The sequence below is a fragment of the Heloderma suspectum genome, chromosome 17, assembly GCF_057233095.1.
Source record: "Heloderma suspectum isolate Gila_16-S chromosome 17, 16-S_ref, whole genome shotgun sequence".
Taxonomy (NCBI): domain Eukaryota; kingdom Metazoa; phylum Chordata; class Lepidosauria; order Squamata; family Helodermatidae; genus Heloderma; species Heloderma suspectum.
The window spans coordinates 12,777,662-12,798,120 of record NC_139474.1 but is presented as its reverse complement, the minus strand read 5'-3'; the positions used below and the strand labels follow the sequence as shown (position 1 = coordinate 12,798,120).

Sequence of the window (20,459 nt, the reverse complement as noted above, 5' to 3'; positions counted from 1 at the left end):
GGTAGGGGGCTTCCCTGTGGCATCTGGTGAGCCACAGTGGGAAATCTGACACTGGACTGGACTTCAGTCTGACCCCAGAGAAGTTTTTCATCTGTCCTTCTCTTTATACAAAGGGATTTTACTATGGGTTCTGTGTACTTATTTTAGGAACTGATGCTCTTCCCTTCCAGAAAATTCCCAGGGAACAGATCCATGGAGAGATAGACTGCCTTGGAAATTGGAGGTTCTATTCAGCCCTCACGGCAACACTATCTATGGATGATTATTAGACACGAGAGCAAAATAGAACCCTCAGGCTCAGGGTTGCCCAATGGACTCACACACCTGAGCATCATGATGGGACATGGAATGTCTCCCTTTTACCCCGACACTTCCCTTCACCCAGACGCTTAGTCTGCTTTTGTTTACTTTGGTACATGCAAGGTTAGTGAAGTGTGGGGTCAGAGCAAATGTGGGCCTGATTAACGGCTCAGGGAATTTTCTTCCACACATGCAACAATACTCTTACTGAAAGAATTTCACTATATATTGACTCATTATTCATATATATATATATATATATATACATATATATATATATATACATATACATACACACACACACACACACACACACACACACACACACAACCACTAGTCCACAAACTTCCTTCCTATATTAAGGAGACTGGAAATGGTGTTATGAAGATTGAAAGATTAAATCATGAACGGCGATTTAACAATGATAACATCACAACTTCAATGTTACTTCTTTATGCAGTAACATACCCCACAAAGACGGCCTCCCTGCCTTAACACACTTCTTCAACAGCAGAACCTCTAATGAACCCAGTACTGGAGCCTTAACATCCTTGGCTAAATTGCTTCTTACTTGCAACAATTTCATGTCCAATGGCAATCACTATTTACAACTCCAAGGTACAGCAATGGAACTCCTACGGCCCCGTCATATGCCAATCTCTTCATGGGACAACTCGAAGATACCATGGGCAGAACTTCCACTTACAAGCCCAGCATAAGATGGGGTTACATAGGTGACGTTTTTGTCATCTGGGATGATGGAAGGGATAGCTTGGGGAATTTACTAAGTTTATCAACACTATCCACCCAACAAAAAAGTTTAGCAGTAGCACCACAACTGAAAACCCAAAATTACCCTTCCTGGATGTCCTCTTAACCATTTGCTTCCAAGAGAACACACAAAAGATACCCACATGCTAGACAAAAGGGAAAAGGTCTGGGTCTACTGACAAGGGCGGGGCCTCGTCTTGTGGGGGAAGGTGGAGATCTCTGAAGGGAGATTCCTTGCTACTCACAGAGTCCTTCCCTTTTCTCCCCTGTCCCTTCCCCACAGGGATCCTGGGCACTGACACAGAGGAGCGGCTGGTGGAGCATCTGCTGGGCCCATCCCGGTACAACAAACTGATCCGTCCGGCCACCAATGGTTCCGAGCTGGTCACGGTGCAGCTGATGGTGTCTCTGGCCCAACTCATCAGTGTGGTGCGTTATCAGGGGTGGGGAGGGTGGGGCAAGGGCGAGAATTCCAGCCAAAGCAAAGACCTTTGGGGGGAAACTCCCAAAGCCTTTCTTACCGGGTTTTGATATGCTCTTGATACATTACATCAGTAGTTTGGAGTATCACTCCTATCATCCCCAGCTAATCGGAATTGTGGTCCAGCCTATCTGGAGGGCACCAACAGGGCTGGCGCCAAGGGTAGGCATGATGGGGCACCTGCTGAGGGCCCACACCCCACCAGGGGCCCACTGGCAAGAGCCCCCTGGAGTCGCTCCTCCTCTTCACCCCTGCAACCTGCCGGTTCCCCTGCCTCTCGCTCTGGCCCAGGCAATGGTGAAGGTGAGGAGGAGGAGATGCTGCGGGATCCTTGCTCCCTGGCTCTCTGCCTGTCAAGCAAGCAAGTGGGAACCATGAGGAGGAAGAGGAGAAGAAAAAGCACTGGTGACAACAGCAGGGAGAAGGGAGACTCACTGAGGGAGGGGGCCCAGGGAGGGTGTCCTGCCCAAAGGCCCAAGAAACCTGGAGCTGGCACTGGGCACCAGGTTGGGGAAGGCAGGTTTTCCTAGTGCCAATGACTGAAAAGCAGAGAAAGGACATATTAAGTTCCTCCTCCTATGCCTCAAGTCCCCACCCACCTCCAAGATGCCCTGCCTATCTGATCAGAGAGAAGGAAACAACGGATTGGCTTGCTTCATCCCGCCAGCCATTGCAGGGTGTCAAGAAGGATCCTCTTTGGATGAGTTTGGGACCTCACCCAGGACTGCACATGCTCAGCTACCAGAGTCCTAGCCAAGCCCAGAAGGGCTGTGTGCAACATCAGCCTCCACGACTGGCCAGCAGCATGAGCCCTCTGGACTGGCCAAGCTAGGTATAAACACCAAGTTCATGGCATTTGACTCTCACTTGCCCAACAGAACAGACTCAAGGTTCCCTGTTCTATGGTCCAACTCTTATTCCTGGCACTGGTCCATGTCTTACTTTGACACACACACACGAGGAGTGACATTTCCATGCTTTTAAGAACAGACGGCAGATCTGCAGTGCAATCCTGACCAAAAGCAAACTCCATAGTGTAAAACTTTACCTTGTGTAAAGCTTTGCTTTGTAATTGTGTAAAGCTTTACACTGCAAAGAATTACAGCCTTAAGTATTGTTTAGCTGAAGGATGTATAATCAATGCCTTGTATTTGGGGGAAGGTAAGTTATTAAGGGTGCACTCCTATGCATGCTTTGATGGGGAAAAAGTCCTACACCCCCCAGCATTCCCCAGTCAGAATGGCTGGCTGGGGAATGCTGGGAGCTGTACAAGTTTTTTCTGCCTAAACATGCTTAGATTTGCGTAGTGAGACTGCAGTCCTAAGCAGCTTTGCCAGGGAGAAGGCACCACTGAGTTCAGTCGGACTTACTTCTGAGTAGACATGTTTAGGACTCCACTATTAAGACCTTAATTAGGAGCATACCTTCCCGCCAGTGCTGTGTGTGTGTGTGTGTGTGTTTTACCTAATTAATGCACACTTACTTAGGAGTAAGACCCACTGAACAGAGCTGAACTTGCTTCTTAGTAAACAATAACAGGTTTGGGCCATGAAGCTTCTGTTTTATGCACACTTAAATGAGAGTCAGTCCAATTGGAGTCCATGGGATTTGTTATTTATTCGGTCAGTCGCTTCCGACTCTTCGTGACTTCATGGACCAGCCCACGCCAGAGCTTCCTGTCGGCCGTCGCCACCCGCAGCTCCCCCAAGGTCAAGTCCGTCACCTCCAGAATATCACCCATCCATCTTGCCCTTGGTCGGCCCCTCTTCCTTTGGCCTTCCACTTTCCCTAGCATCAGCATCTTCTCCAGGGTGTCCTGTCTTCTCATTATGTGGCCAAAGTACTTCAGTTTTGCCTTTAATATCCTTCCCTCAAGTGAGCAGTCTGGCTTTCTTTCCTGGAGTATGGACTGGTTTGATCTTCTTGCAGTCCAAGGCACTCTCAGAATTTTCCTCCAGCACCACAGTTCAAAAGCATCTATCTTCCTTCGCTCAGCCTTCCTTATGGTCCAGCTCTCGCAGCCATAGGTTACAGGGAATACCATTGCTTTAACTATGCGGACCTTTGTTGTCAATGTGATGTCTCTGCTCTTAACTATTTTATCCAGATTTGTCATCGCTCTCCTCCCAAGAAGTAAATGACTTCTGATTTCCTGGCTGCAGTCAGCGTCTGCAGTAATCTTTGCACCTAGAAATACAAAGTCTGTCACTGCCTCCATGTTTTCCCATGGGATTTACTTCTGGCTAAATACTTGTGAGATTTTGATTCCCCCCCCAACACCTTTTTATCTCTGAATTGTTTCATCTTTGTTTATATTTTTTGTTGCTTTTAGTATAAATGCTTTGACCTTGTGAAAAAAAATCAACAAGAGGTATAACAGTGTTTGTATAAAATAAATAAATAGATTTACAACAATGAACTTGGCTAAAGAAGAACTGGTCCCACCAGGTCATGGAAGATGTCTCACTTTTTTATTTAAACCACTTACATACCAGTCTTGCTCATTTATTTAAACTACTTGTAGACCACCCTTCGTGATCAAGTCACAGGGCAGTGTACAAAATGCATTAAAGCAATTAAAACAAAGTAAAAACAGCTATCTACTGAGCAAGGTATTAAAATCAGCAAGTGCCTGGGTCTGCAGAGAAGTTTCCAACCAGCGCTGAAACACTGCTATATTTTGGCTCTGCCACCTTATCTTCCAGCTGCCTGCGGCACTCCAGCCTTAACAAAGCTCACTGCTGGCGTAGTTAAGTTGTATCACCATTTAGGGAAACCATGCAACAGCCAAGGAAGAACCACAGGTTTGCATTTTGACGCTCTTGCTAGCCTTCCCCAAACCTGGCACCCTCCAGATGTTTTGGACTTCAGTTCCTATCATCCCCAGCCAGCAGGGCCAACAGCCAGGGCATGCTGGGAGTTGCAGTCCAAAGCATCTGGACAGCACCAGGGCAGGGAAGGCTGGTAGAAAACAAACACACACACACACACAAATATATATACACACACACACACACACACACACACACACACACACACATATATATATATATATATATATATATATATATATATATATATAAACAGCCTTCTCTTTTGTCTGGGTAGTGTCCGCTCACCTTCTTTTGTGGGTTAATAGCAACAGCTTGAGGCTGACGGAAATAGAACGTCTGTTCTTCTTTGTGGGTGTTTTTTATGCCTTTTCCTTTGCTTCTGTTTGCAGCATGAGAGAGAGCAGATCATGACCACGAATGTGTGGCTCACACAGGTGAGTTACCATCCCCTTCATTCATTCCCCCACACACTCATCCATATTTCTTCATTTAATTATATTTTTAGCTTCCCCTAAGGGGTGGTCTATCCATCCATCCATCATCACATTTTTATATTGCCCAATAGCTGATGCTTTCTGGGTGGTTCACAAATGGGATGGAGGAATGGATGGATAGATGGAGGCAGGCAGGCAGGCAGGCAGATAGGAAGTTTCTGCTAATGTTTAGCCAAAATCTGCTTGTCTGACCTTTCCACTTGTGAGTTCCAATCTTGCCCACTCTGGAGCAACGGAGACCAAGTCCGCTCCACCTTCTGCATGAGGGCCCTTTCAGATCTTTGATGGCAGCTATCGTGTCTCTCCTTACTCTACCTTTCTCTGGGCTAATCCCTACGGGAGGGAGTTGAAGACACAGCAGGAAATGCTGTGGGAGGGTAGAGGAAAGACTATGGGGTGAGGGCTGGAGAGGGAATCTAAATTGCATCCAGCCCCTGACTGGCACTTCCCCCCTCCCACCCCCAGGAGTGGGAAGACTACCGCCTCACGTGGAACCCAGAAGAGTTTGATGACATGAAGAAGGTGCGGCTGCCGTCCAAGCACATCTGGCTCCCAGATGTTGTGCTCTACAACAAGTAGGTGCCACTCAGAGTTCCATTCCTCAACACTTTGCAGATCTAGGGACAGAGACAGGCAATCTGGCACCCTCTGCACCTGTGCTGGACTACAATGCACACCAGCCCCAGCCAGCATGGCCAATGGTCGGGGATGATGGGAGTTGCATTATGGGAGTTTTAGGGTGCAATCCTATGCGTGTTTAGACAGAAAAGAGTCCTACAACTCTCAGCATTCCCCAGCCAGCCATGCAAGAGTTTTTGCCAGAGGCAGCCGGCTTTATCATGAGACAAAGAGAGGTGACCAATCACACCATGATGTGGCTTTGTCCTATAAAGCAATTCCCCCCCCCCCCCGCAACCTGGTGTCCTCCAGATATGTTGGGCTAAAACTCCCATTAGCTCCAGCCAGCATAGCCACTGGTTCAGGGAAGGCTGCAGCAAAATTATGTACATGCTACATACATTATTTATTAGTAGTAGTACTGTTAATATTTGTTAGTAATAGCAATGCTAATAGGTATTAGTAATAGCAGTGCTAATATTTGTTAGTAATATATCCTCGTCCAAATAAATACAGGACATGTATCTACGATTCATTCTTCCCACCCTCTGATGCCAAGGGTGGCAGAGTGGAAGACATGTGTCTCAATCACGGGACATGGCTGGCAGAGCCTCTGACGTATCACCGATGAAAACAGGACCGAATCTAAACACCCCAGTGCTCATGATGGTTACTCAACTGTCTATTACTACTTTGTAATCTCTTTTCTTTAAAGAAGGGGGTATGGCCAGATATGCAAGGGGTGGGGCTAAATGGGCAGTGTTAATAGAGGGAGGGTGGAGACTAAAGCAGCACTCTGGCCCTGGAGGGGGTGGGGACCCGTTTAGGTATTGCAGTGAACAGCCATTGATGGAAGCCTCCTCTACCATCCAACATATTCAATCTCCATTAATTTAGTATTGTTTATTTTATTATTACATTTATATCCTGCCATTTTTCCTCTTGCAAGAAACCCTAGGTAGCTTATATAGTCCTCCTCGCCATTTTACCCTCACAACAACCCTGAGAGGCAGGTTAGGCTGAGAGCCAGTGAGTACCCGAAGTCACCTGGCGAGCTTCATGCCCCAGTAGGGACTAGAACCTGGGTCTCCCAAGTCCAAGTCCAACACTCTAACCACTACACCACACTGGCTCTTTTAGAACCATCTAAGCCAGCGGGCCATCACCGGGGCCAGATCTACACCTCGTGTCGTATCGATACGATCCCATCATGGGAATGCTACAGCCCTCTTGCGCATTTATACCACGTAGTACACACGATGCCATCTGTTGTGGTATTTTGGATAATATGGAATAAACAGCAGGAAATGATGCTAGAAAAGTGGTATACGGAGCGCGTATTGTGCCCCAACAGTTATAGGTGCACTTCAATACTGACAAAAAGCATGACTGTCGATCCGGCCCAGGTCATGTTGCAGCAACTTCCATAGGTTCCCCACCTCAGCAACCAGATATCTGAGTAGTCTTCTCCTCCTCCTCTTCCTGTTGTTCTACCCCCCTCTCCCCAGCGCCGACGGGATGTACGAGGTGTCCTTCTACTCCAACGCAGTGGTCTCCTACGACGGCAGCATCTTCTGGCTGCCGCCGGCCATCTACAAGAGTGCCTGTAAGATCGAGGTGAAGCACTTCCCGTTCGACCAGCAGAACTGCACGATGAAGTTCCGCTCGTGGACCTACGACCGCACCGAGATCGACCTGGTGCTGAAGAGCGAGGTGGCCAGTCTGGACGACTTCACGCCCAGTGGCGAATGGGACATCATTGCCCTGCCGGGCCGGCGCAACGAGAACCCCAACGACTCCACCTACGTGGACATCACCTACGACTTCATCATTCGCCGAAAGCCCCTGTTCTACACCATCAACCTCATCATCCCCTGTATCCTCATCACTTCCTTGGCCATCCTGGTCTTCTACTTGCCCTCCGACTGCGGCGAGAAGATGACCCTCTGCATCTCGGTCCTGCTAGCCCTCACCGTCTTCCTGCTGCTCATCTCCAAGATCGTGCCACCCACCTCGCTGGACGTGCCGCTGGTGGGCAAGTACCTGATGTTCACCATGGTCCTGGTGACCTTCTCCATTGTTACCAGTGTCTGCGTCCTCAACGTCCACCACCGCTCGCCCACCACCCACACCATGCCACCGTGGGTCAAGGTGGTCTTCCTCGACAAGCTGCCCACCCTCCTCTTCATGAAGCAGCCCCGGCAGCGGCTGCGCCAGAAGTGCCAGAGCCAGGAGCGGGCCTCTGGAGGCTTCTTCCTGCGAGAGGGGGCACGGTCCTGCACCTGTTACGTCAACCCATCCACTGTCAAAAAGTTTGGGAAGGGGAGCAGTGGCAATGGGGGCGGAGGAGGAGGAAGGCCCTTTACAGAAACGGCAGACGAGGTCAATGGTTACCGGGACAGGCCAGGTCAAACCGTGGTGCCACCGCCCAGCCACTGCTGCTGTGGACTGGAGGAGGCGGTGGACGGAGTGCGCTTCATTGCGGATCACATGAAAAGCGAAGATGATGACCAAAGCGTAAGCGGCTCCAAGGAGCTGGAAGGAGGGATTGGGAATTGTCTTGGCCTTAAAGCACAGGGATGGAGAACGTAGTGCAGGGGAGTTGAAACAGCGTCTGGGGGTCAAAACAGTAGGATCCCCTTTCTCCCAACCACCAGTCATTGAGTGGTTTCCCCCCATTCTGAAAGGATAAAATGCCTCTCCTAAGGGTTAGGGTACAATCCAACCTAAGTCCTACTTAGAGTAGACCCACTGAAATGAATGGGATTTCAGTTAGTCATGACAACTTAAATCCCATTCATTTCAGTGGGTCTACTCTAAGTAGGACTTAGGTTGGCTTGTGCCCTCTGTTAGCAGCAGGAAGAGCTTTGACCTCAAACATGCTGGCACTTTCTGGGCCTGCTGTTTGTGGCTTTGGCCCTGCCCAGCCCTGGACTGCGGCCACTGAGAGCTTCTTCAAAACTGACTTGAACCCTTTGGCAGAAAGAGCTCCGAGACCCTGGGTTAGTGTTTTCAACCTGCACTGAGCTGCGGGCTGGACTCGGTGGAGGCCGGTGGCTCCAACGTCAATGCAGGAACGGGTGTGCTCCGTGTTTCAGCCAGAACTCTAAAGGAGCTTCTGCACCTTGGAGTGCTCCTTTAGAGTCCTGGCTGGTTCTGACTGAAACCCGGAGCGGATTCACCGTCCCACTGACATCGGAGCCACCAGCCCCCGCTGGCTGGGCTACATCAACTCTGAGGTCCCTTCGGACGCCAACAGTCGGAAGGTTTTCTGAGAATCACCTTTAGGGCCGACTGGCAAAAGGCATGGGGGGAGGGAAGAGCTAGTTTCGCCACACGCTGCCCATCCCTGCATGAAACCTTGCAACACCTTCTGAAACAGAATGCAAGAAGAGGTGGAGACAGACCGTGATCATCATTGGTGTTTTCAGTGTAGGACTTGGGGCACGCCCAGCAGAATGAGCAGAGAGACCCCACATGGAGCAACAGAGCTGTCCACCACCGACTGAATTAAAGGCATAAACCTCTGCATGTTTAGACAGAGAAAAGGCCTACAACGCCCAGCATGCCCCAGCCAGCCTTCTCTCTGTCTAAACATGCACAGAATTGCGCCTTAAGTGAGTTTATTCACATTAACATCTAAAGAAGAGGAAGGCAAGGGCATAAAACCATCATGTGCAGAACTAAAATGACCGGACTGCACCACTGCTGGCAATCTCCGCTCCATGAACCTGTGAGCTGCTTGCAGAGATGCACACATCTGCCCCTCCAGCAGAACCATGAGTCAAAGCGTCCTGTCCTTTGCTGACCCCTTCCTCCCGAAGGTGCAGGGGCCGTGTTCGCCAAGCGAGTGGTGAGGCTCCGGAATCGATATTTCCCTTCTGCTCGGCTGGATCCCGATGCTGAAGGCACATGAAATATTCATGCACGGGGATGTGGAGGCGGGGACAGACATGGCGGGAGAGAGAGACTTGGCTCTCTTTCGGTGCGTCGGTAAGGTAGCTAACAGCCATCGATTGCGGGGTTTGCTGGTGCTGGGGGGTGATGCGTGGTGGTCATTTTGGCACTGCCCAACTCCACCCCCCCGCCCTCCTGTGAACAGACAGCAGTGTGTTGACACCAACTCATTCCGCCGCCGCCACCCCCACAGCCAAAGCAAATCACCCCTTGCCAGAGTGTCTCTTCTGCTGAACATCTGTGATGCTCGCTAGACCAGGAGGTGCCAAGTTTTAAGTGGTCACCATAGGAACTGGGGATGGAGGGGAATCTGGATCACGGCTGGGTGATGGCACCACCCCAGGCGGTGCTTGGAGGCTGAAGGTTCAGGCCAAGCAACGTGAACAGCGGGGGGGGGGGGGAGAGCAGAGGCAGGACAGACCCAGAAACACCCACAAATGTTGGCTGAGCTTACGAGCTGGGCGTTATCTCCTCTGCTGCACAGAGAGCTTGGGAGAAGGCAGGGGGAGGGTCTTCTCTCTGTGTGGGGTATGGGGAAGGTAAGAATAAGCAGGAGCCCCTGCCACAGCTCAGAGGGACCTCCAGCTGCTCCTTACCTTTCCCAAAACAGCAACGGAAATGAGACCTCTGGGCTCAGGACGTGCATGGTACTGGACGGGTGATCTATTTGCCAGAGGGCTGGGTACACTCACCCCAGCAAGCTAGGAAATTGATTTCTGGACACCTGGCATAGGGCATCTATGAAGTGGGACCACAATCATACAATGGAAGTGCAAAAATCAGTATTTAACAGTAGAGAACTTCAAATTAGATTTAAGAGGAGGGGGAAATTCCTTAGGTTTAAGTGGGGGGAGTTCCTAGCCCTTATGTTTTGCACAGATAGACTTAAAAAAAAACTCACTTGTGGACAAGGAAGGGTGAACAGTCCGTAAATGCACTTAGTGGCTGATCCATACAGCTCCTAGCCTTTCACCTTTTCCTAGCAAAGGATTTGGGTCTCCCAGGTCATAGTTGTATGTTGCTCATTAACATTTCTTTCTTTTTAAAATATCTGTGCAAAGTCATGGTCCGTGAGACATATCCCATTTAGTACAACTGAAGCTAAGCTGGAATGAAGCATGAATGCATTCCGGATATCAGGGATAGGCAACTGCTGGCGGCCCGGGGGCAATTTTCACCCCCTGGAAACCCCCTCCCCCCATGGGCTGCACTGCATGGAATGTGTGTGTATATATATATAAATGGGTCTACTCTAAGTAGGAGTAACACTGGATACAGACTCAAGTCTTTGTAGCATAAGGTTGGGTTGGCATGATTGGGCACTTGCTGAGGGCCCACACCCCAGCAGCGGCCCACTGACGAGAGCCCCCCGGAGTCGGGCCTCCTCTTGCTTACCCTTGCAACCTGCTGGTTCCCCTGCCTCTTGCTCCAGCCCAGGCAAAGGTGGTGGGGAGGAGGAGCAGGAATTGCCACGGCCTGCTTGCTCCCTGACTCTCTGCCTGCCAAGCAAGCAAGCAAGCAGGAGCAACATTGAGGAAGAGGAGGAGGAGGAAGAGCAGCTGGTGACCATGGCGGGGAGAAGGTCGACCCATGGAGGGAGGAAGCCCGTGGAAGGTGTCTTGCCGAGAGCGTAAGGTCTCGTAACCCTGCATGCCCAAAGCGGGTGGCGGGAGGGCTACAGAAGAGGCACTTAGCAGGCAGAAAAGAGACCTCTGGACAGCTACTGACCCCAAGTGCTTGTCCCCTTCCAGGTGAGCGAGGACTGGAAGTACGTGGCCATGGTGATCGACCGCCTCTTCTTGTGGATCTTCGTCTTTGTCTGCGTCTTTGGCACCATCGGCATGTTCCTGCAGCCGCTCTTCCAAAATTACGCCACCAACTCCCTCCTGCAGATCAACCACGGCGTGCCCAGCTCCAAGTAGCGGTGGGGTCGGCCCTCTTCTCCGCCAGCCTGTCCGGAGGAGAAAGAGAGAGAGAGAGCGTGAAAGAGAGACACACACCCCACCTGGTCCTCGTGTGGACACTACCTCAAGGTGCCACCAAGGAAAAGGACCAGGGGCCCTTCCCATCACCCCATACCTCCAGCACTCACTTTAGTACCAGGAACAGAACCTGCTTGGGGAAAGGGGAATGGACAGAAAGGAATGATACTGAACAATTACCGGGAAACGCTGGCTTCTTGGGAACAGGCTGCAGGAACGCCGCGACTTCCAAACGGCCACTGGAATGCCTGCTCTTGGGAAAAAGGTCACCGTGTAGGTCGGTGGTCATTGCATGCAGAAGGGCCTGGGTTCGACTCCTGGTCTCACCATTTTCAAAAAAAGGGGGGATCAAGGAGCAATTGATAGCAAAGGCTCTTCTCAGCCTGAGTCCCCGGAGAGCTGCCACCAGTCATTGTAGACAATCCTGGACTAACTGGCCAACTGATCTGAACTGCTGCAGCTTCCGATGTTGCCGCAAACGCATCGGTTCCGACACGAATGACCACAAGGGACAACGTGCTGGATTTCCTTCCAAACAGCCATGGCAACAGGCCGAGTTTCCAAATGGCCGGGAGAACATGCTAAATGCAAGGGCAGGGAGACTATGGCTTCCTGGGGGGCTAAGAGGTCTTGCTGCTGTGGGAGCGTTTTGGAGAAGGACCTCCGCCTCCCCCTCTCCAAGATACCCTTGCCTTGTGCCAATGATGGGGTACCAGCTCCCAACTCAGGGAAAAACAAAACATACATACATACATATATATACACACACACACCCCCCTCCCACAGATTCAAGGAGCAGCGATGGAGTGGAAAGCGGTGATCTCTAGCAGAGTTAATGCGGTTCACGATATCGAGGGGCAGGGGGAAGTTAGCAGCAATCCTCCATCCAGGAGGATCTAATCAACCTCCTTCTTTCCATCTCCCATGAGCGATGCCAAGGCCGCTTTACCCTAGTAATGTCTGAGTGTGCCAGTGTGTAGGGAGGAGGGAGAACACAGACTGGTGCTCTGGCCATCCTGGAACGGTACGGACAGGGGCTTGCACACTTGATAACCACCACAGCCTTGTGGAGAGAGACCGAAGCATCATCACCGTATGGCCAGTGGCTGTGTCTTCCTGCCCCTGAAAGTCAACGCGGACACCGCAAAAACAATAAAATAGGTCACGTAAATGGGCAATGGTCCTTGTTGGGGCTCAGCTGTGTAATTGAGCATGTTTTTAAGAGTTTGATGGAGGAAATGGGATTCTGAGGGCCAAAACAGACATTACTTTAAATCTGTATATAGCAGCGACATCCCCCCCTTTTACTCTAAAGTAGGCACAGGGGGCTGATTTGGACCCTAAGGTGGTGGGGGAGGTGAGGGCTTTTAAAATCTGGATCAGCCCCCATGTCTACTTTAGAATAGCAGGGAAAAAAAAAATGATGTGGCTGCTAGATATTAATTTAAAGGAATGTGTGTTTTGGCCCTCAGTCCTGCAGGTAGACCGTGAAAGAGAACCCAGCATCCATCCCCTTTAGCCACATGGATCTACAGAACATAGCCCCCAAAGCAGAAGGCCTTTCTTTGCTTTTCTAGAAACAAGAAGCTTAGCACTTCCTTTGTATAACAAAATAAAACAAAACACCAAGTTACTAGTCCTCAGCACTGCAAGAAAAAAAAATACCTGAAGAAGTGGAAGGTGGGGAGGGGTGTTGGAGATGGGGTATCTAAAAACATCCTAAGATGGTTTCTATGGTTTCATGACAGTACATGTGAATGGAAGATCTTTTTTTTAAAAAAAAGCATCTCAGGAAAGGTTATGACCAGGGGTGTGCATACTCGGTATTAAAATTCCGCCACAAGAAAAAAGGAATCCTGTGAGCTGTATAAAAATTATGCAGAGCAAAAATGGGAGTTGTAGGCCAGCAGCACCTGGAGGGCACCAGCTTTGTGTGCAAATGGGCCCGAGCTCAATCTCTGACAGCATCTCCAGTTAAAAGGAAAAACGGGCAACAGGGAAGGCGTTTCTCTGTCCGAGATCTTGAAGAGCTGCTGCTGGTCAGGTACAACAGCAGAATAGATGGCCCAGTAGCTGTTCCAACTTGGCAGGTCCCCACAAATACATCGGAAGGGGCAAAACTCATCGCAGCCGCCTCACTTCCTCCACTGCAGCTCCTCAATTTTAAGTCTGTTGAGGGCTTCAGTTCAACAGCAGAGTGCCGACTTCGCATGCAGAAGGGACCCAGGTTTGGTCTCCAGCTTCTCCAGTTGAAAGGATGTCGGGCAGTGGTGTAACAGGGAAGGACTTTGGGGCAGAAGCCTAGAGCCCCCACTCAGCAGAGCGATCAGGAGCCCCCCCCCCCCCAGGTAGCAGGGCTGGCTTTCCATGTTTTGACATCATTAGACACATATTACTTTCTAAAGCAGGGGTGTTCAATCTCTTTCAGCCTGAGGGCCAAATATCTAGAATGCAGCCCCCAAGAACTTCTCCAAAATGAAATTTGGCCCTAGGGCTGAAAGTGGGTGAGGCAGGTGGGGCTGAAGGCAAAAGGGGGTGGAGTCAAAATGCTGAAAATACCAGGATATTTCAGCTTAAAGCTCTTACACTGCCAGTAACGAAGCCTTAGGAGAGGCGTTTCAACCTTTCTGATTGGGGGGGGAAGCATGCAAAAGCCAATAAGCCGACACATCATCAGTGGCCAGGGGAACGGGGCATGGGTAGGGAAAGGGAGCATGGCCTTCTGGGGAATGCCAGAGGGCCAGATTTGGCCCACGGGCCTGATGTTCAACACCCCTGCTCTCAAGAGAGGGGAAGCAAGTTAGACCATGCAATGCATTCTAAAATGACCTAAGCTCCATTGATCTCAGGTAGCAGGTGATAAGAGGGACCCTGTGCCCAACACTCCGGCGAGCCACTATCCGGCAGGATGAGATAGCACAGGGTGACATGGGCAAATCACCTGACTTGCTTTAAGGCAGGTCAGGTTTATCCAGAGGGTCCAAACTATTCAGTGAGCCCCTCTCTCCAGCAGTTTTTTCTATTCCGAGTGTCGGATTTTCTCCTGCACTTTCGGCTTCCACACTGTGGCATTGCCCACTTCCTTCCAGATGAATCCATACTTCACCCTCCCCGAACGCTTAGCATGTGGTGGCTCTGCCAAGCAGCCTGGAAGGGGGCCACTGCTTTCCCTTTCCTTGCCAAGGCAAGACAGCCGTTCGCTGCAGAAGCAAGACTCCCTGGCCCATCTGAAAGGCAGCAGATGGCTGGTGAGCAGGTTGGCTGGCTGTCCTGCTGTCACTTTCCGCTGCAGCTCTGCTTTCTTGACACACACGCGGCAACCTGGCCACAACTGTGCCAGTCCGTTCCCACTTGTTGCGTGAGCAGGGAGTGACAGTGTTACTATGGCTGTGAGCAAGAAGAGAGAGGTCCAGGCATGAGATGAGTGCAGGTGTGCCCTCGGCACAGTCCTTTTTCCAGAAAAGGGAAATCGGACAACTGCACAGGAAACATTCTGAGAAGCATCGATTATTAGCTATAAGAGTGTGGCAGAACATCTGTATATAGGTGCAGTCTACCTGTAAGTGGCAGATGCCGGAAAGTAATAGCAGAAGAAGGCTATTGCTTGCATTGCCTATCGGGGACTTGCTGGGGGCAGCTGGTTGGCCAATGTAGGAAACAAGGTACTGGGTTGGCCCAACCAGATGCCCCAACAGGACACCCACAAGCAAAACATGAGGTCAATATAATACCTGCTGCTCATGTTCCCCAGCAACTGGTATATTGCTTCTGATACTGGGGACAAGATCCCAATTAGCAACCAGTGATAGCCTGATCCTCCAGGCATCTAATCCCCTTTTAAGACCATCCAAGTTGGTGGCCACGACATCTTGTGCCAGAGAATTCTAGTTTCACTATGCATTGTGTGAAGTTGTCTTGCCTTTTATCTGCCTTGAATCTGCCACCATGCAGTTCTACCAGACAACCCAAGGTTCCAGCATTATGAAAGAGGAAAAATGTCTCCTTCTCTACTCCATGCATCATTTTATAGACTTCAGGTCACCTCCCATCCCACTAAATAGCTTCAAACTCCTAAATGCCTTCATGGGCAAATGTGGATTTCCTTCCCACGTTCTGGCAGCTTTTTTTTTTAGCGCACTACAAAATGTCTTGATTATGGAACCCTGAACTCCCTTCCCCAAAGGTACAGCCCTGTTCCCCCTGCCCCCTCTGCAGGGAAACTGACACTGTTGAGTAGACCTAAGTTCGCACCCACGTTTAGCCACAAGTAGGTGCTTCTGCAATGGCCTTTGGCTCCAAAACAAAGCATGAGCAAATATTAAGTTGATGCTTTTCCCAAACACTTCCAACATAGAAGTCAAAACAGCCTGAAGGTTTAGGGCAGCCTGATGCCTTGCAGATGTGAAATTATAACTCCAATCACAGCCAGCATGGGGGAAGGCTGGTTTCAGTGGCTGGCAATCCACACTGGGCGTTTGCCCATCTGTCGGAGACCTTCCCTCTGACAGTCCTTGCTCACGGCCAAGTTTAGACAGAAGCTATCCTCCTTGACTTTTCTCCCCCAACCGAAACCATAGTAAAACAAAAGTAACAATTTTAGCAGAATCACAAAACAGGGAATACCAGACAGACACTCTTTTGCACTTGAAATTAGCCCAAACGTGGCGCCGGCACACGCACACACATAGAGGGAGGGAGGGGCTGTTTGGTAGTAGTACCAAAATCTTTTATGTGGGAGTTATGACACACCTCTCCCTGTCATGGCTGTTCTGTCACATTCCTGCAGCAATCTCTTGGGCCTCGTGCACGCACACATATGTTCATCCACTATAATTCCAGATTAATTTGCGTTCCGCCAGTGGTTCTGTTCTCCCAATAGCTCAATACGTTGGAATTGCCACCGCAGAACTTCCAGGCTCCACCTTTTGGCCAAGGTAGGCTCCCAATGCATCTGTTACGGACAATTAAAATCCAGCACAAAAAGGAGTAAGGAGATCCCTCTTTGCGCCAGGAGGAGTTGCATGTACGCTCTGGACTAGGCTGATGGTCAAATTGTCAACCAGTCTTGTTTTACATCTTCCTAATTGGGGGGGGGGGGGAGAGATAAATTTAGACAGACAAGAGCCAGGGGAAAGCCATCCACTTCATGCCTTGCTTGCAAACCCACAGAGGCTTATCTGGCTGGCTATTTGGAAGCCAAAAGCTGCATCTGACCGAGCAGGACCCATCCCCTCTCTGCTGGTTAAAGACTCAAGCTTGGAAGTGTCCCTGCAAAGCAATGGCTTCACTGGGTCAACTAGTGTGGGGTACTGAGCAGAGGAGCTTAACAGTTTTGTCAGCTGACAATCCGAACGAGTTTAGGGCATGCTTCAGGTGAGTCCTTGCAGAACCGGAAAGCCTTATGGAAGAGCGCTTTCAATTCAGAAGAATTAAGCACAAAGCAGCCTTGCCTTTGCCCCCTCTCTCCCGAAAGAACAACGCTGGAGAAACAGGATACAGAAAAAAAAAATGTTTTATTTCAGGTGGAATGTGATGACTTCAGTTGTCAAACGAGGGTTTCTAGAGGGGCACTTAAAAGCAGACTTACAAAAAATAAGAAGGGGGGGAAATAACCTGAATTACAATAGTGGTGGCAGGGTGGGGAAGGGGGATCAGATTTGCCATGAATAAATTTACATCTGTTTTTGATTTGCTCACTAGAGCCTTCACAACTAAGGAGGGAAATGAACTGCAGGGGACAAGGGATAGGTGGGAAGATGGTGGCGATGAAGAGGCTGCCTTCGAATGGGAAGAGTTTGCATAAGGAGAATTCCCCAGTTACACCACTGCAGCAACTGCACAAACATCTGGAGGACAGGGGAAGCTGGTAAATACAGACCCAAGCCTTTGGTTGCACGGCAGCCATGCTCGGCTTTTCAAAAACACGCCCTTCAAAATAAAAGGGGGGGAAACCTGGGGGTCACCTCAGGGGAGGATTCCACAAAATAACCACAGGACCGCCGCTGCTGACTCTGAAACGTCTGCAGCAGCAGCGAGCTTGGATCTGGGGTTAAAAATGAGCGCTCACTTGAGGATGGTGGGAGGACATTTGAGGTATAAGTGACCATTCCCTTCACAGTTTTAGGCTGCAATCCTAGGCATGTTTAGACAGAAAATAGTCCTACAACTCCCAGCATTCCCCAGCACAGTAGGACTTTTTCCTGTCTAAACATGCCTAGGATTGCACCCTTAGGAAAACTGCACCAGGGGTGATGGTTCTGAGCTATGCCATAACAGACTGCAAGCGGGACTCTTGTGCGATCAAACGCACCTCCACACATTTTTTTTTTTCAAATTTAAAAACTTCACGTAGAAAATACTAGCACAGCACCTTCTCACTGTAATGCTGGATTTCTATATGCAGGGAAATACTTCCAGGGAGGAGCAAGTGATTCAGCCACGCAATCCCTTCACCTGCACCCTGAAATGGTGCAGCCTGGGAATGGGTTTTGCCTCAGCTGGGGTAGGGGGTGGGGGTGCGCACACACGCGGACTAGGCCAAAGTGGAGTTCCTAGCATTGTAGAGGTCCAGCGCCACCTCCAACAAAACCGTTTCCATATGCTATGATCCTGCCCCATGGTTAGCTATGCTCCTGCAAGCATAACTTTTACCACAGGTTGAAAGAGAAGAGTCGCTTCACAGAGACCCCTTTGCTTCACGAGTGCTGTGTGTCAGGCAAACATACCATGGCACTGAAATGACCCAAGCACCCATTCCAGGGGATGGAGGGAGGAAGAGATGGGAAGGATGGGATAAGGGCCACCTCCCCACCAATCCAAGAGCAAAGCCCATGTGCCACACAACGGTAGATCCAAGAGGCTGCTCACCCCTTTCTTAACTGCTTTGATGTCCCATGTAAGCCTATTCACTCGTTTCCCTGAAGGCTCTCATGCCCTGGTCGGACAAGGAGATCCCTGCCTCCCTGGCCTCAAGCCTGCCAAAGGCTTTCTGGATCGCCTTTTCAGAGACTCCGCTGGGAAGGAGAGCCAGAGCCAGGAGTGCTGCACTCAGATCAGTAAAACGCAAGCTGAACAGGGCAACCGAGCTAAAAATAAAAATGAAACAGCTGCCATCAGGGCGCACCTGGGAGAACAGCATAGAAACGAAATCAGCTGGGATGGCACAGGAAACTGCTCCATCTTAGCCTGCAGAACAGTCACCTCAAGAAGGCCAGGCCATCCCCGCAGGGTCAGGAAAGAGCTGGGAATTAGCCTCCATTTTGCGCCAAGGCAGAGAGATGATCAGCATTCCCAGGATCCCGGGGAGGGATGAAGCCTCCCTAAAACACGACAGGCAACGCCGTAGTTTCTCTCAAGGCAGAACCTGGAGCTAAAAGAGAGGCCAAGCCAACTCAAGGGAGAAAAGAAATCTCTGGGATGCTCTCCAGGAACACCTGGGGAGCTACTGTGGAAGAAAACGTGCAAGTGTAGCTACCAGTGCACAGATTCACAGCTTAAAAAGGGAGTTTTCAAATAATGGATTTTCTGGAAAAGCCAAGAGGTGGAACAGAAGGCAGCCTGTTGACAGGGAGGGGGGGGGATCACAGACACGTGTGGATGCTGGTGGATCTCTTGCTCTCTCTCTCGCTCTCTCTCAAGCGCACAGACTCAGATCACGCCTTCGCAAATGCTTGCTGAAAAGGGGAAAAATTAAAGGGGGAGGGGAAGACCCCCTACTTCCCCAACGGAGTTAAAACGTGCTGTCAATTTAAACTGCAAGGAAGGGTTCAAAAAATCCATAACCCTAAGTTAACATTCCTGCTTCCATTAAAAAACAAAAAAAACCCTAAAATAATAAAAAATACCCCTTCCCTTAACCCCCCACATCCAAAAAAAATAAAATAAATGCACAGCTTGCTAGACTTCAGACAGACCAAAGGTCTTCTCCTCTTGGGGTTTGCAAATCCAGCTACCGTAGCCCATCTCCTGCAAGGCCCAGAAGAACTGCCGCTTGGCACTCTGGTATGTGACTGCTGCCTCCTTGGCCTCTGAGTACACGGTGAATTTCTGCAGGCCCTTGCGATCCATTTTGGCACAAAGCAATTGGAAGAGTGCAAACATATTCCGCTTGGAGACCCGGGACACATCCAGTTTTGGTCTGAGAACAGAGGGAGAGAGAAAGAGAAGATAATCGCTTTGGGAGCTGAAGCAAAGAGTCGTTTGCATGCACTTTAATGGGGCAGGAGAATCTAGGCCTTACTGAATTAAGTGCAAGATTATGTTTCAGGTGGCTACGTTTCCATTCAGTTCAAAACCAGGGCTGATTAATTCCTTAAAGGTCTTTGAAAGAAGACAACTGGCCAACTGGTTTTGGAAATACAAAGAAAGCAGCAAATTAAACAGCCCCACACCTAGTTAGGTCAGCAAGGTGCAGAGCTGACTTTTGGGGAAAAGTCTCACGAGCATTAAAAATACGCAGGGGAGGGAAAAACCACCACCAGGCCTCTACACAATGCTGAGCCCTCCCTTTTAGCATATTCCACGAGCACAGATGCTGAGTTTTTAATGCTTGAACTGCTCTTATTTTTATTGTTGCAGAGTTCTATTGTTTTAGATTATTGTACACAAAAACCAATCTTTAATCCCAACATGTCCAGGAAGAATCCTGAACATCTCAAGCTGCTCATCCTTAAGACTGTTGAGATAACACATGGGCAATAACCTAACAGTAATAGGGTTAGTGCTCAAATTTTGCAGGTGAAGCTTCTGCGACATGAGCTGGTGGCCTTTTGCTCACCCATGGCAGCTTCGCTCGCCTTGCATCCTCTCCTCAATGGGCGAAGACCCCCACAAAGCGAAGCTGGTACTTGGGGGATGTACCACAAGCATCACCCCCCCGACACGCCTACTGGGGACCAAGTGATGTCAGCAGAAGTGGTGTGCCCCCTTTGGTGTCATCCGTCCCAAAGAGGTGTGGGTAGATGTGGTTCTCTTGCCCCCCCCCCCCATTTTGGTTGCCCACTACAGAAATAAAGCCATCCCC

General features: G+C 50.0%; 2 protein-coding genes across 8 annotated transcripts in view; one reads left to right on the top strand and one right to left on the bottom strand.

The window, feature by feature from the left end:
* Positions 1-4,778: 4,778 nt before the first annotated feature.
* Positions 4,779-11,377, top strand: CHRNB2 (cholinergic receptor nicotinic beta 2 subunit). The gene is made up of 4 exons (XM_084824806.1): positions 4,779-4,820; positions 5,346-5,455; positions 7,007-8,015; positions 11,207-11,377. Exons 1-4 carry the CDS (start codon positions 4,794-4,796, stop codon positions 11,375-11,377), a joined length of 1,317 nt encoding a protein of 438 aa, XP_084680932.1. The 5' UTR covers positions 4,779-4,793.
* A 6,342-nt stretch (positions 11,378-17,719) lies between these two features.
* ADAR (adenosine deaminase RNA specific) overlaps positions 17,720-20,459 on the bottom strand; it is a 52,713-nt gene continuing 49,973 nt past the window's right edge. For all 7 annotated transcript variants that reach the window (XM_084824796.1, XM_084824798.1, XM_084824797.1 and 4 more), the window contains one exon: positions 17,720-19,574. In XM_084824796.1, the coding sequence (XP_084680922.1) occupies positions 19,334-19,574 (241 nt within the window). In that variant the 3' untranslated portion in view covers positions 17,720-19,333. The remainder of the gene's footprint in view (positions 19,575-20,459) is intronic.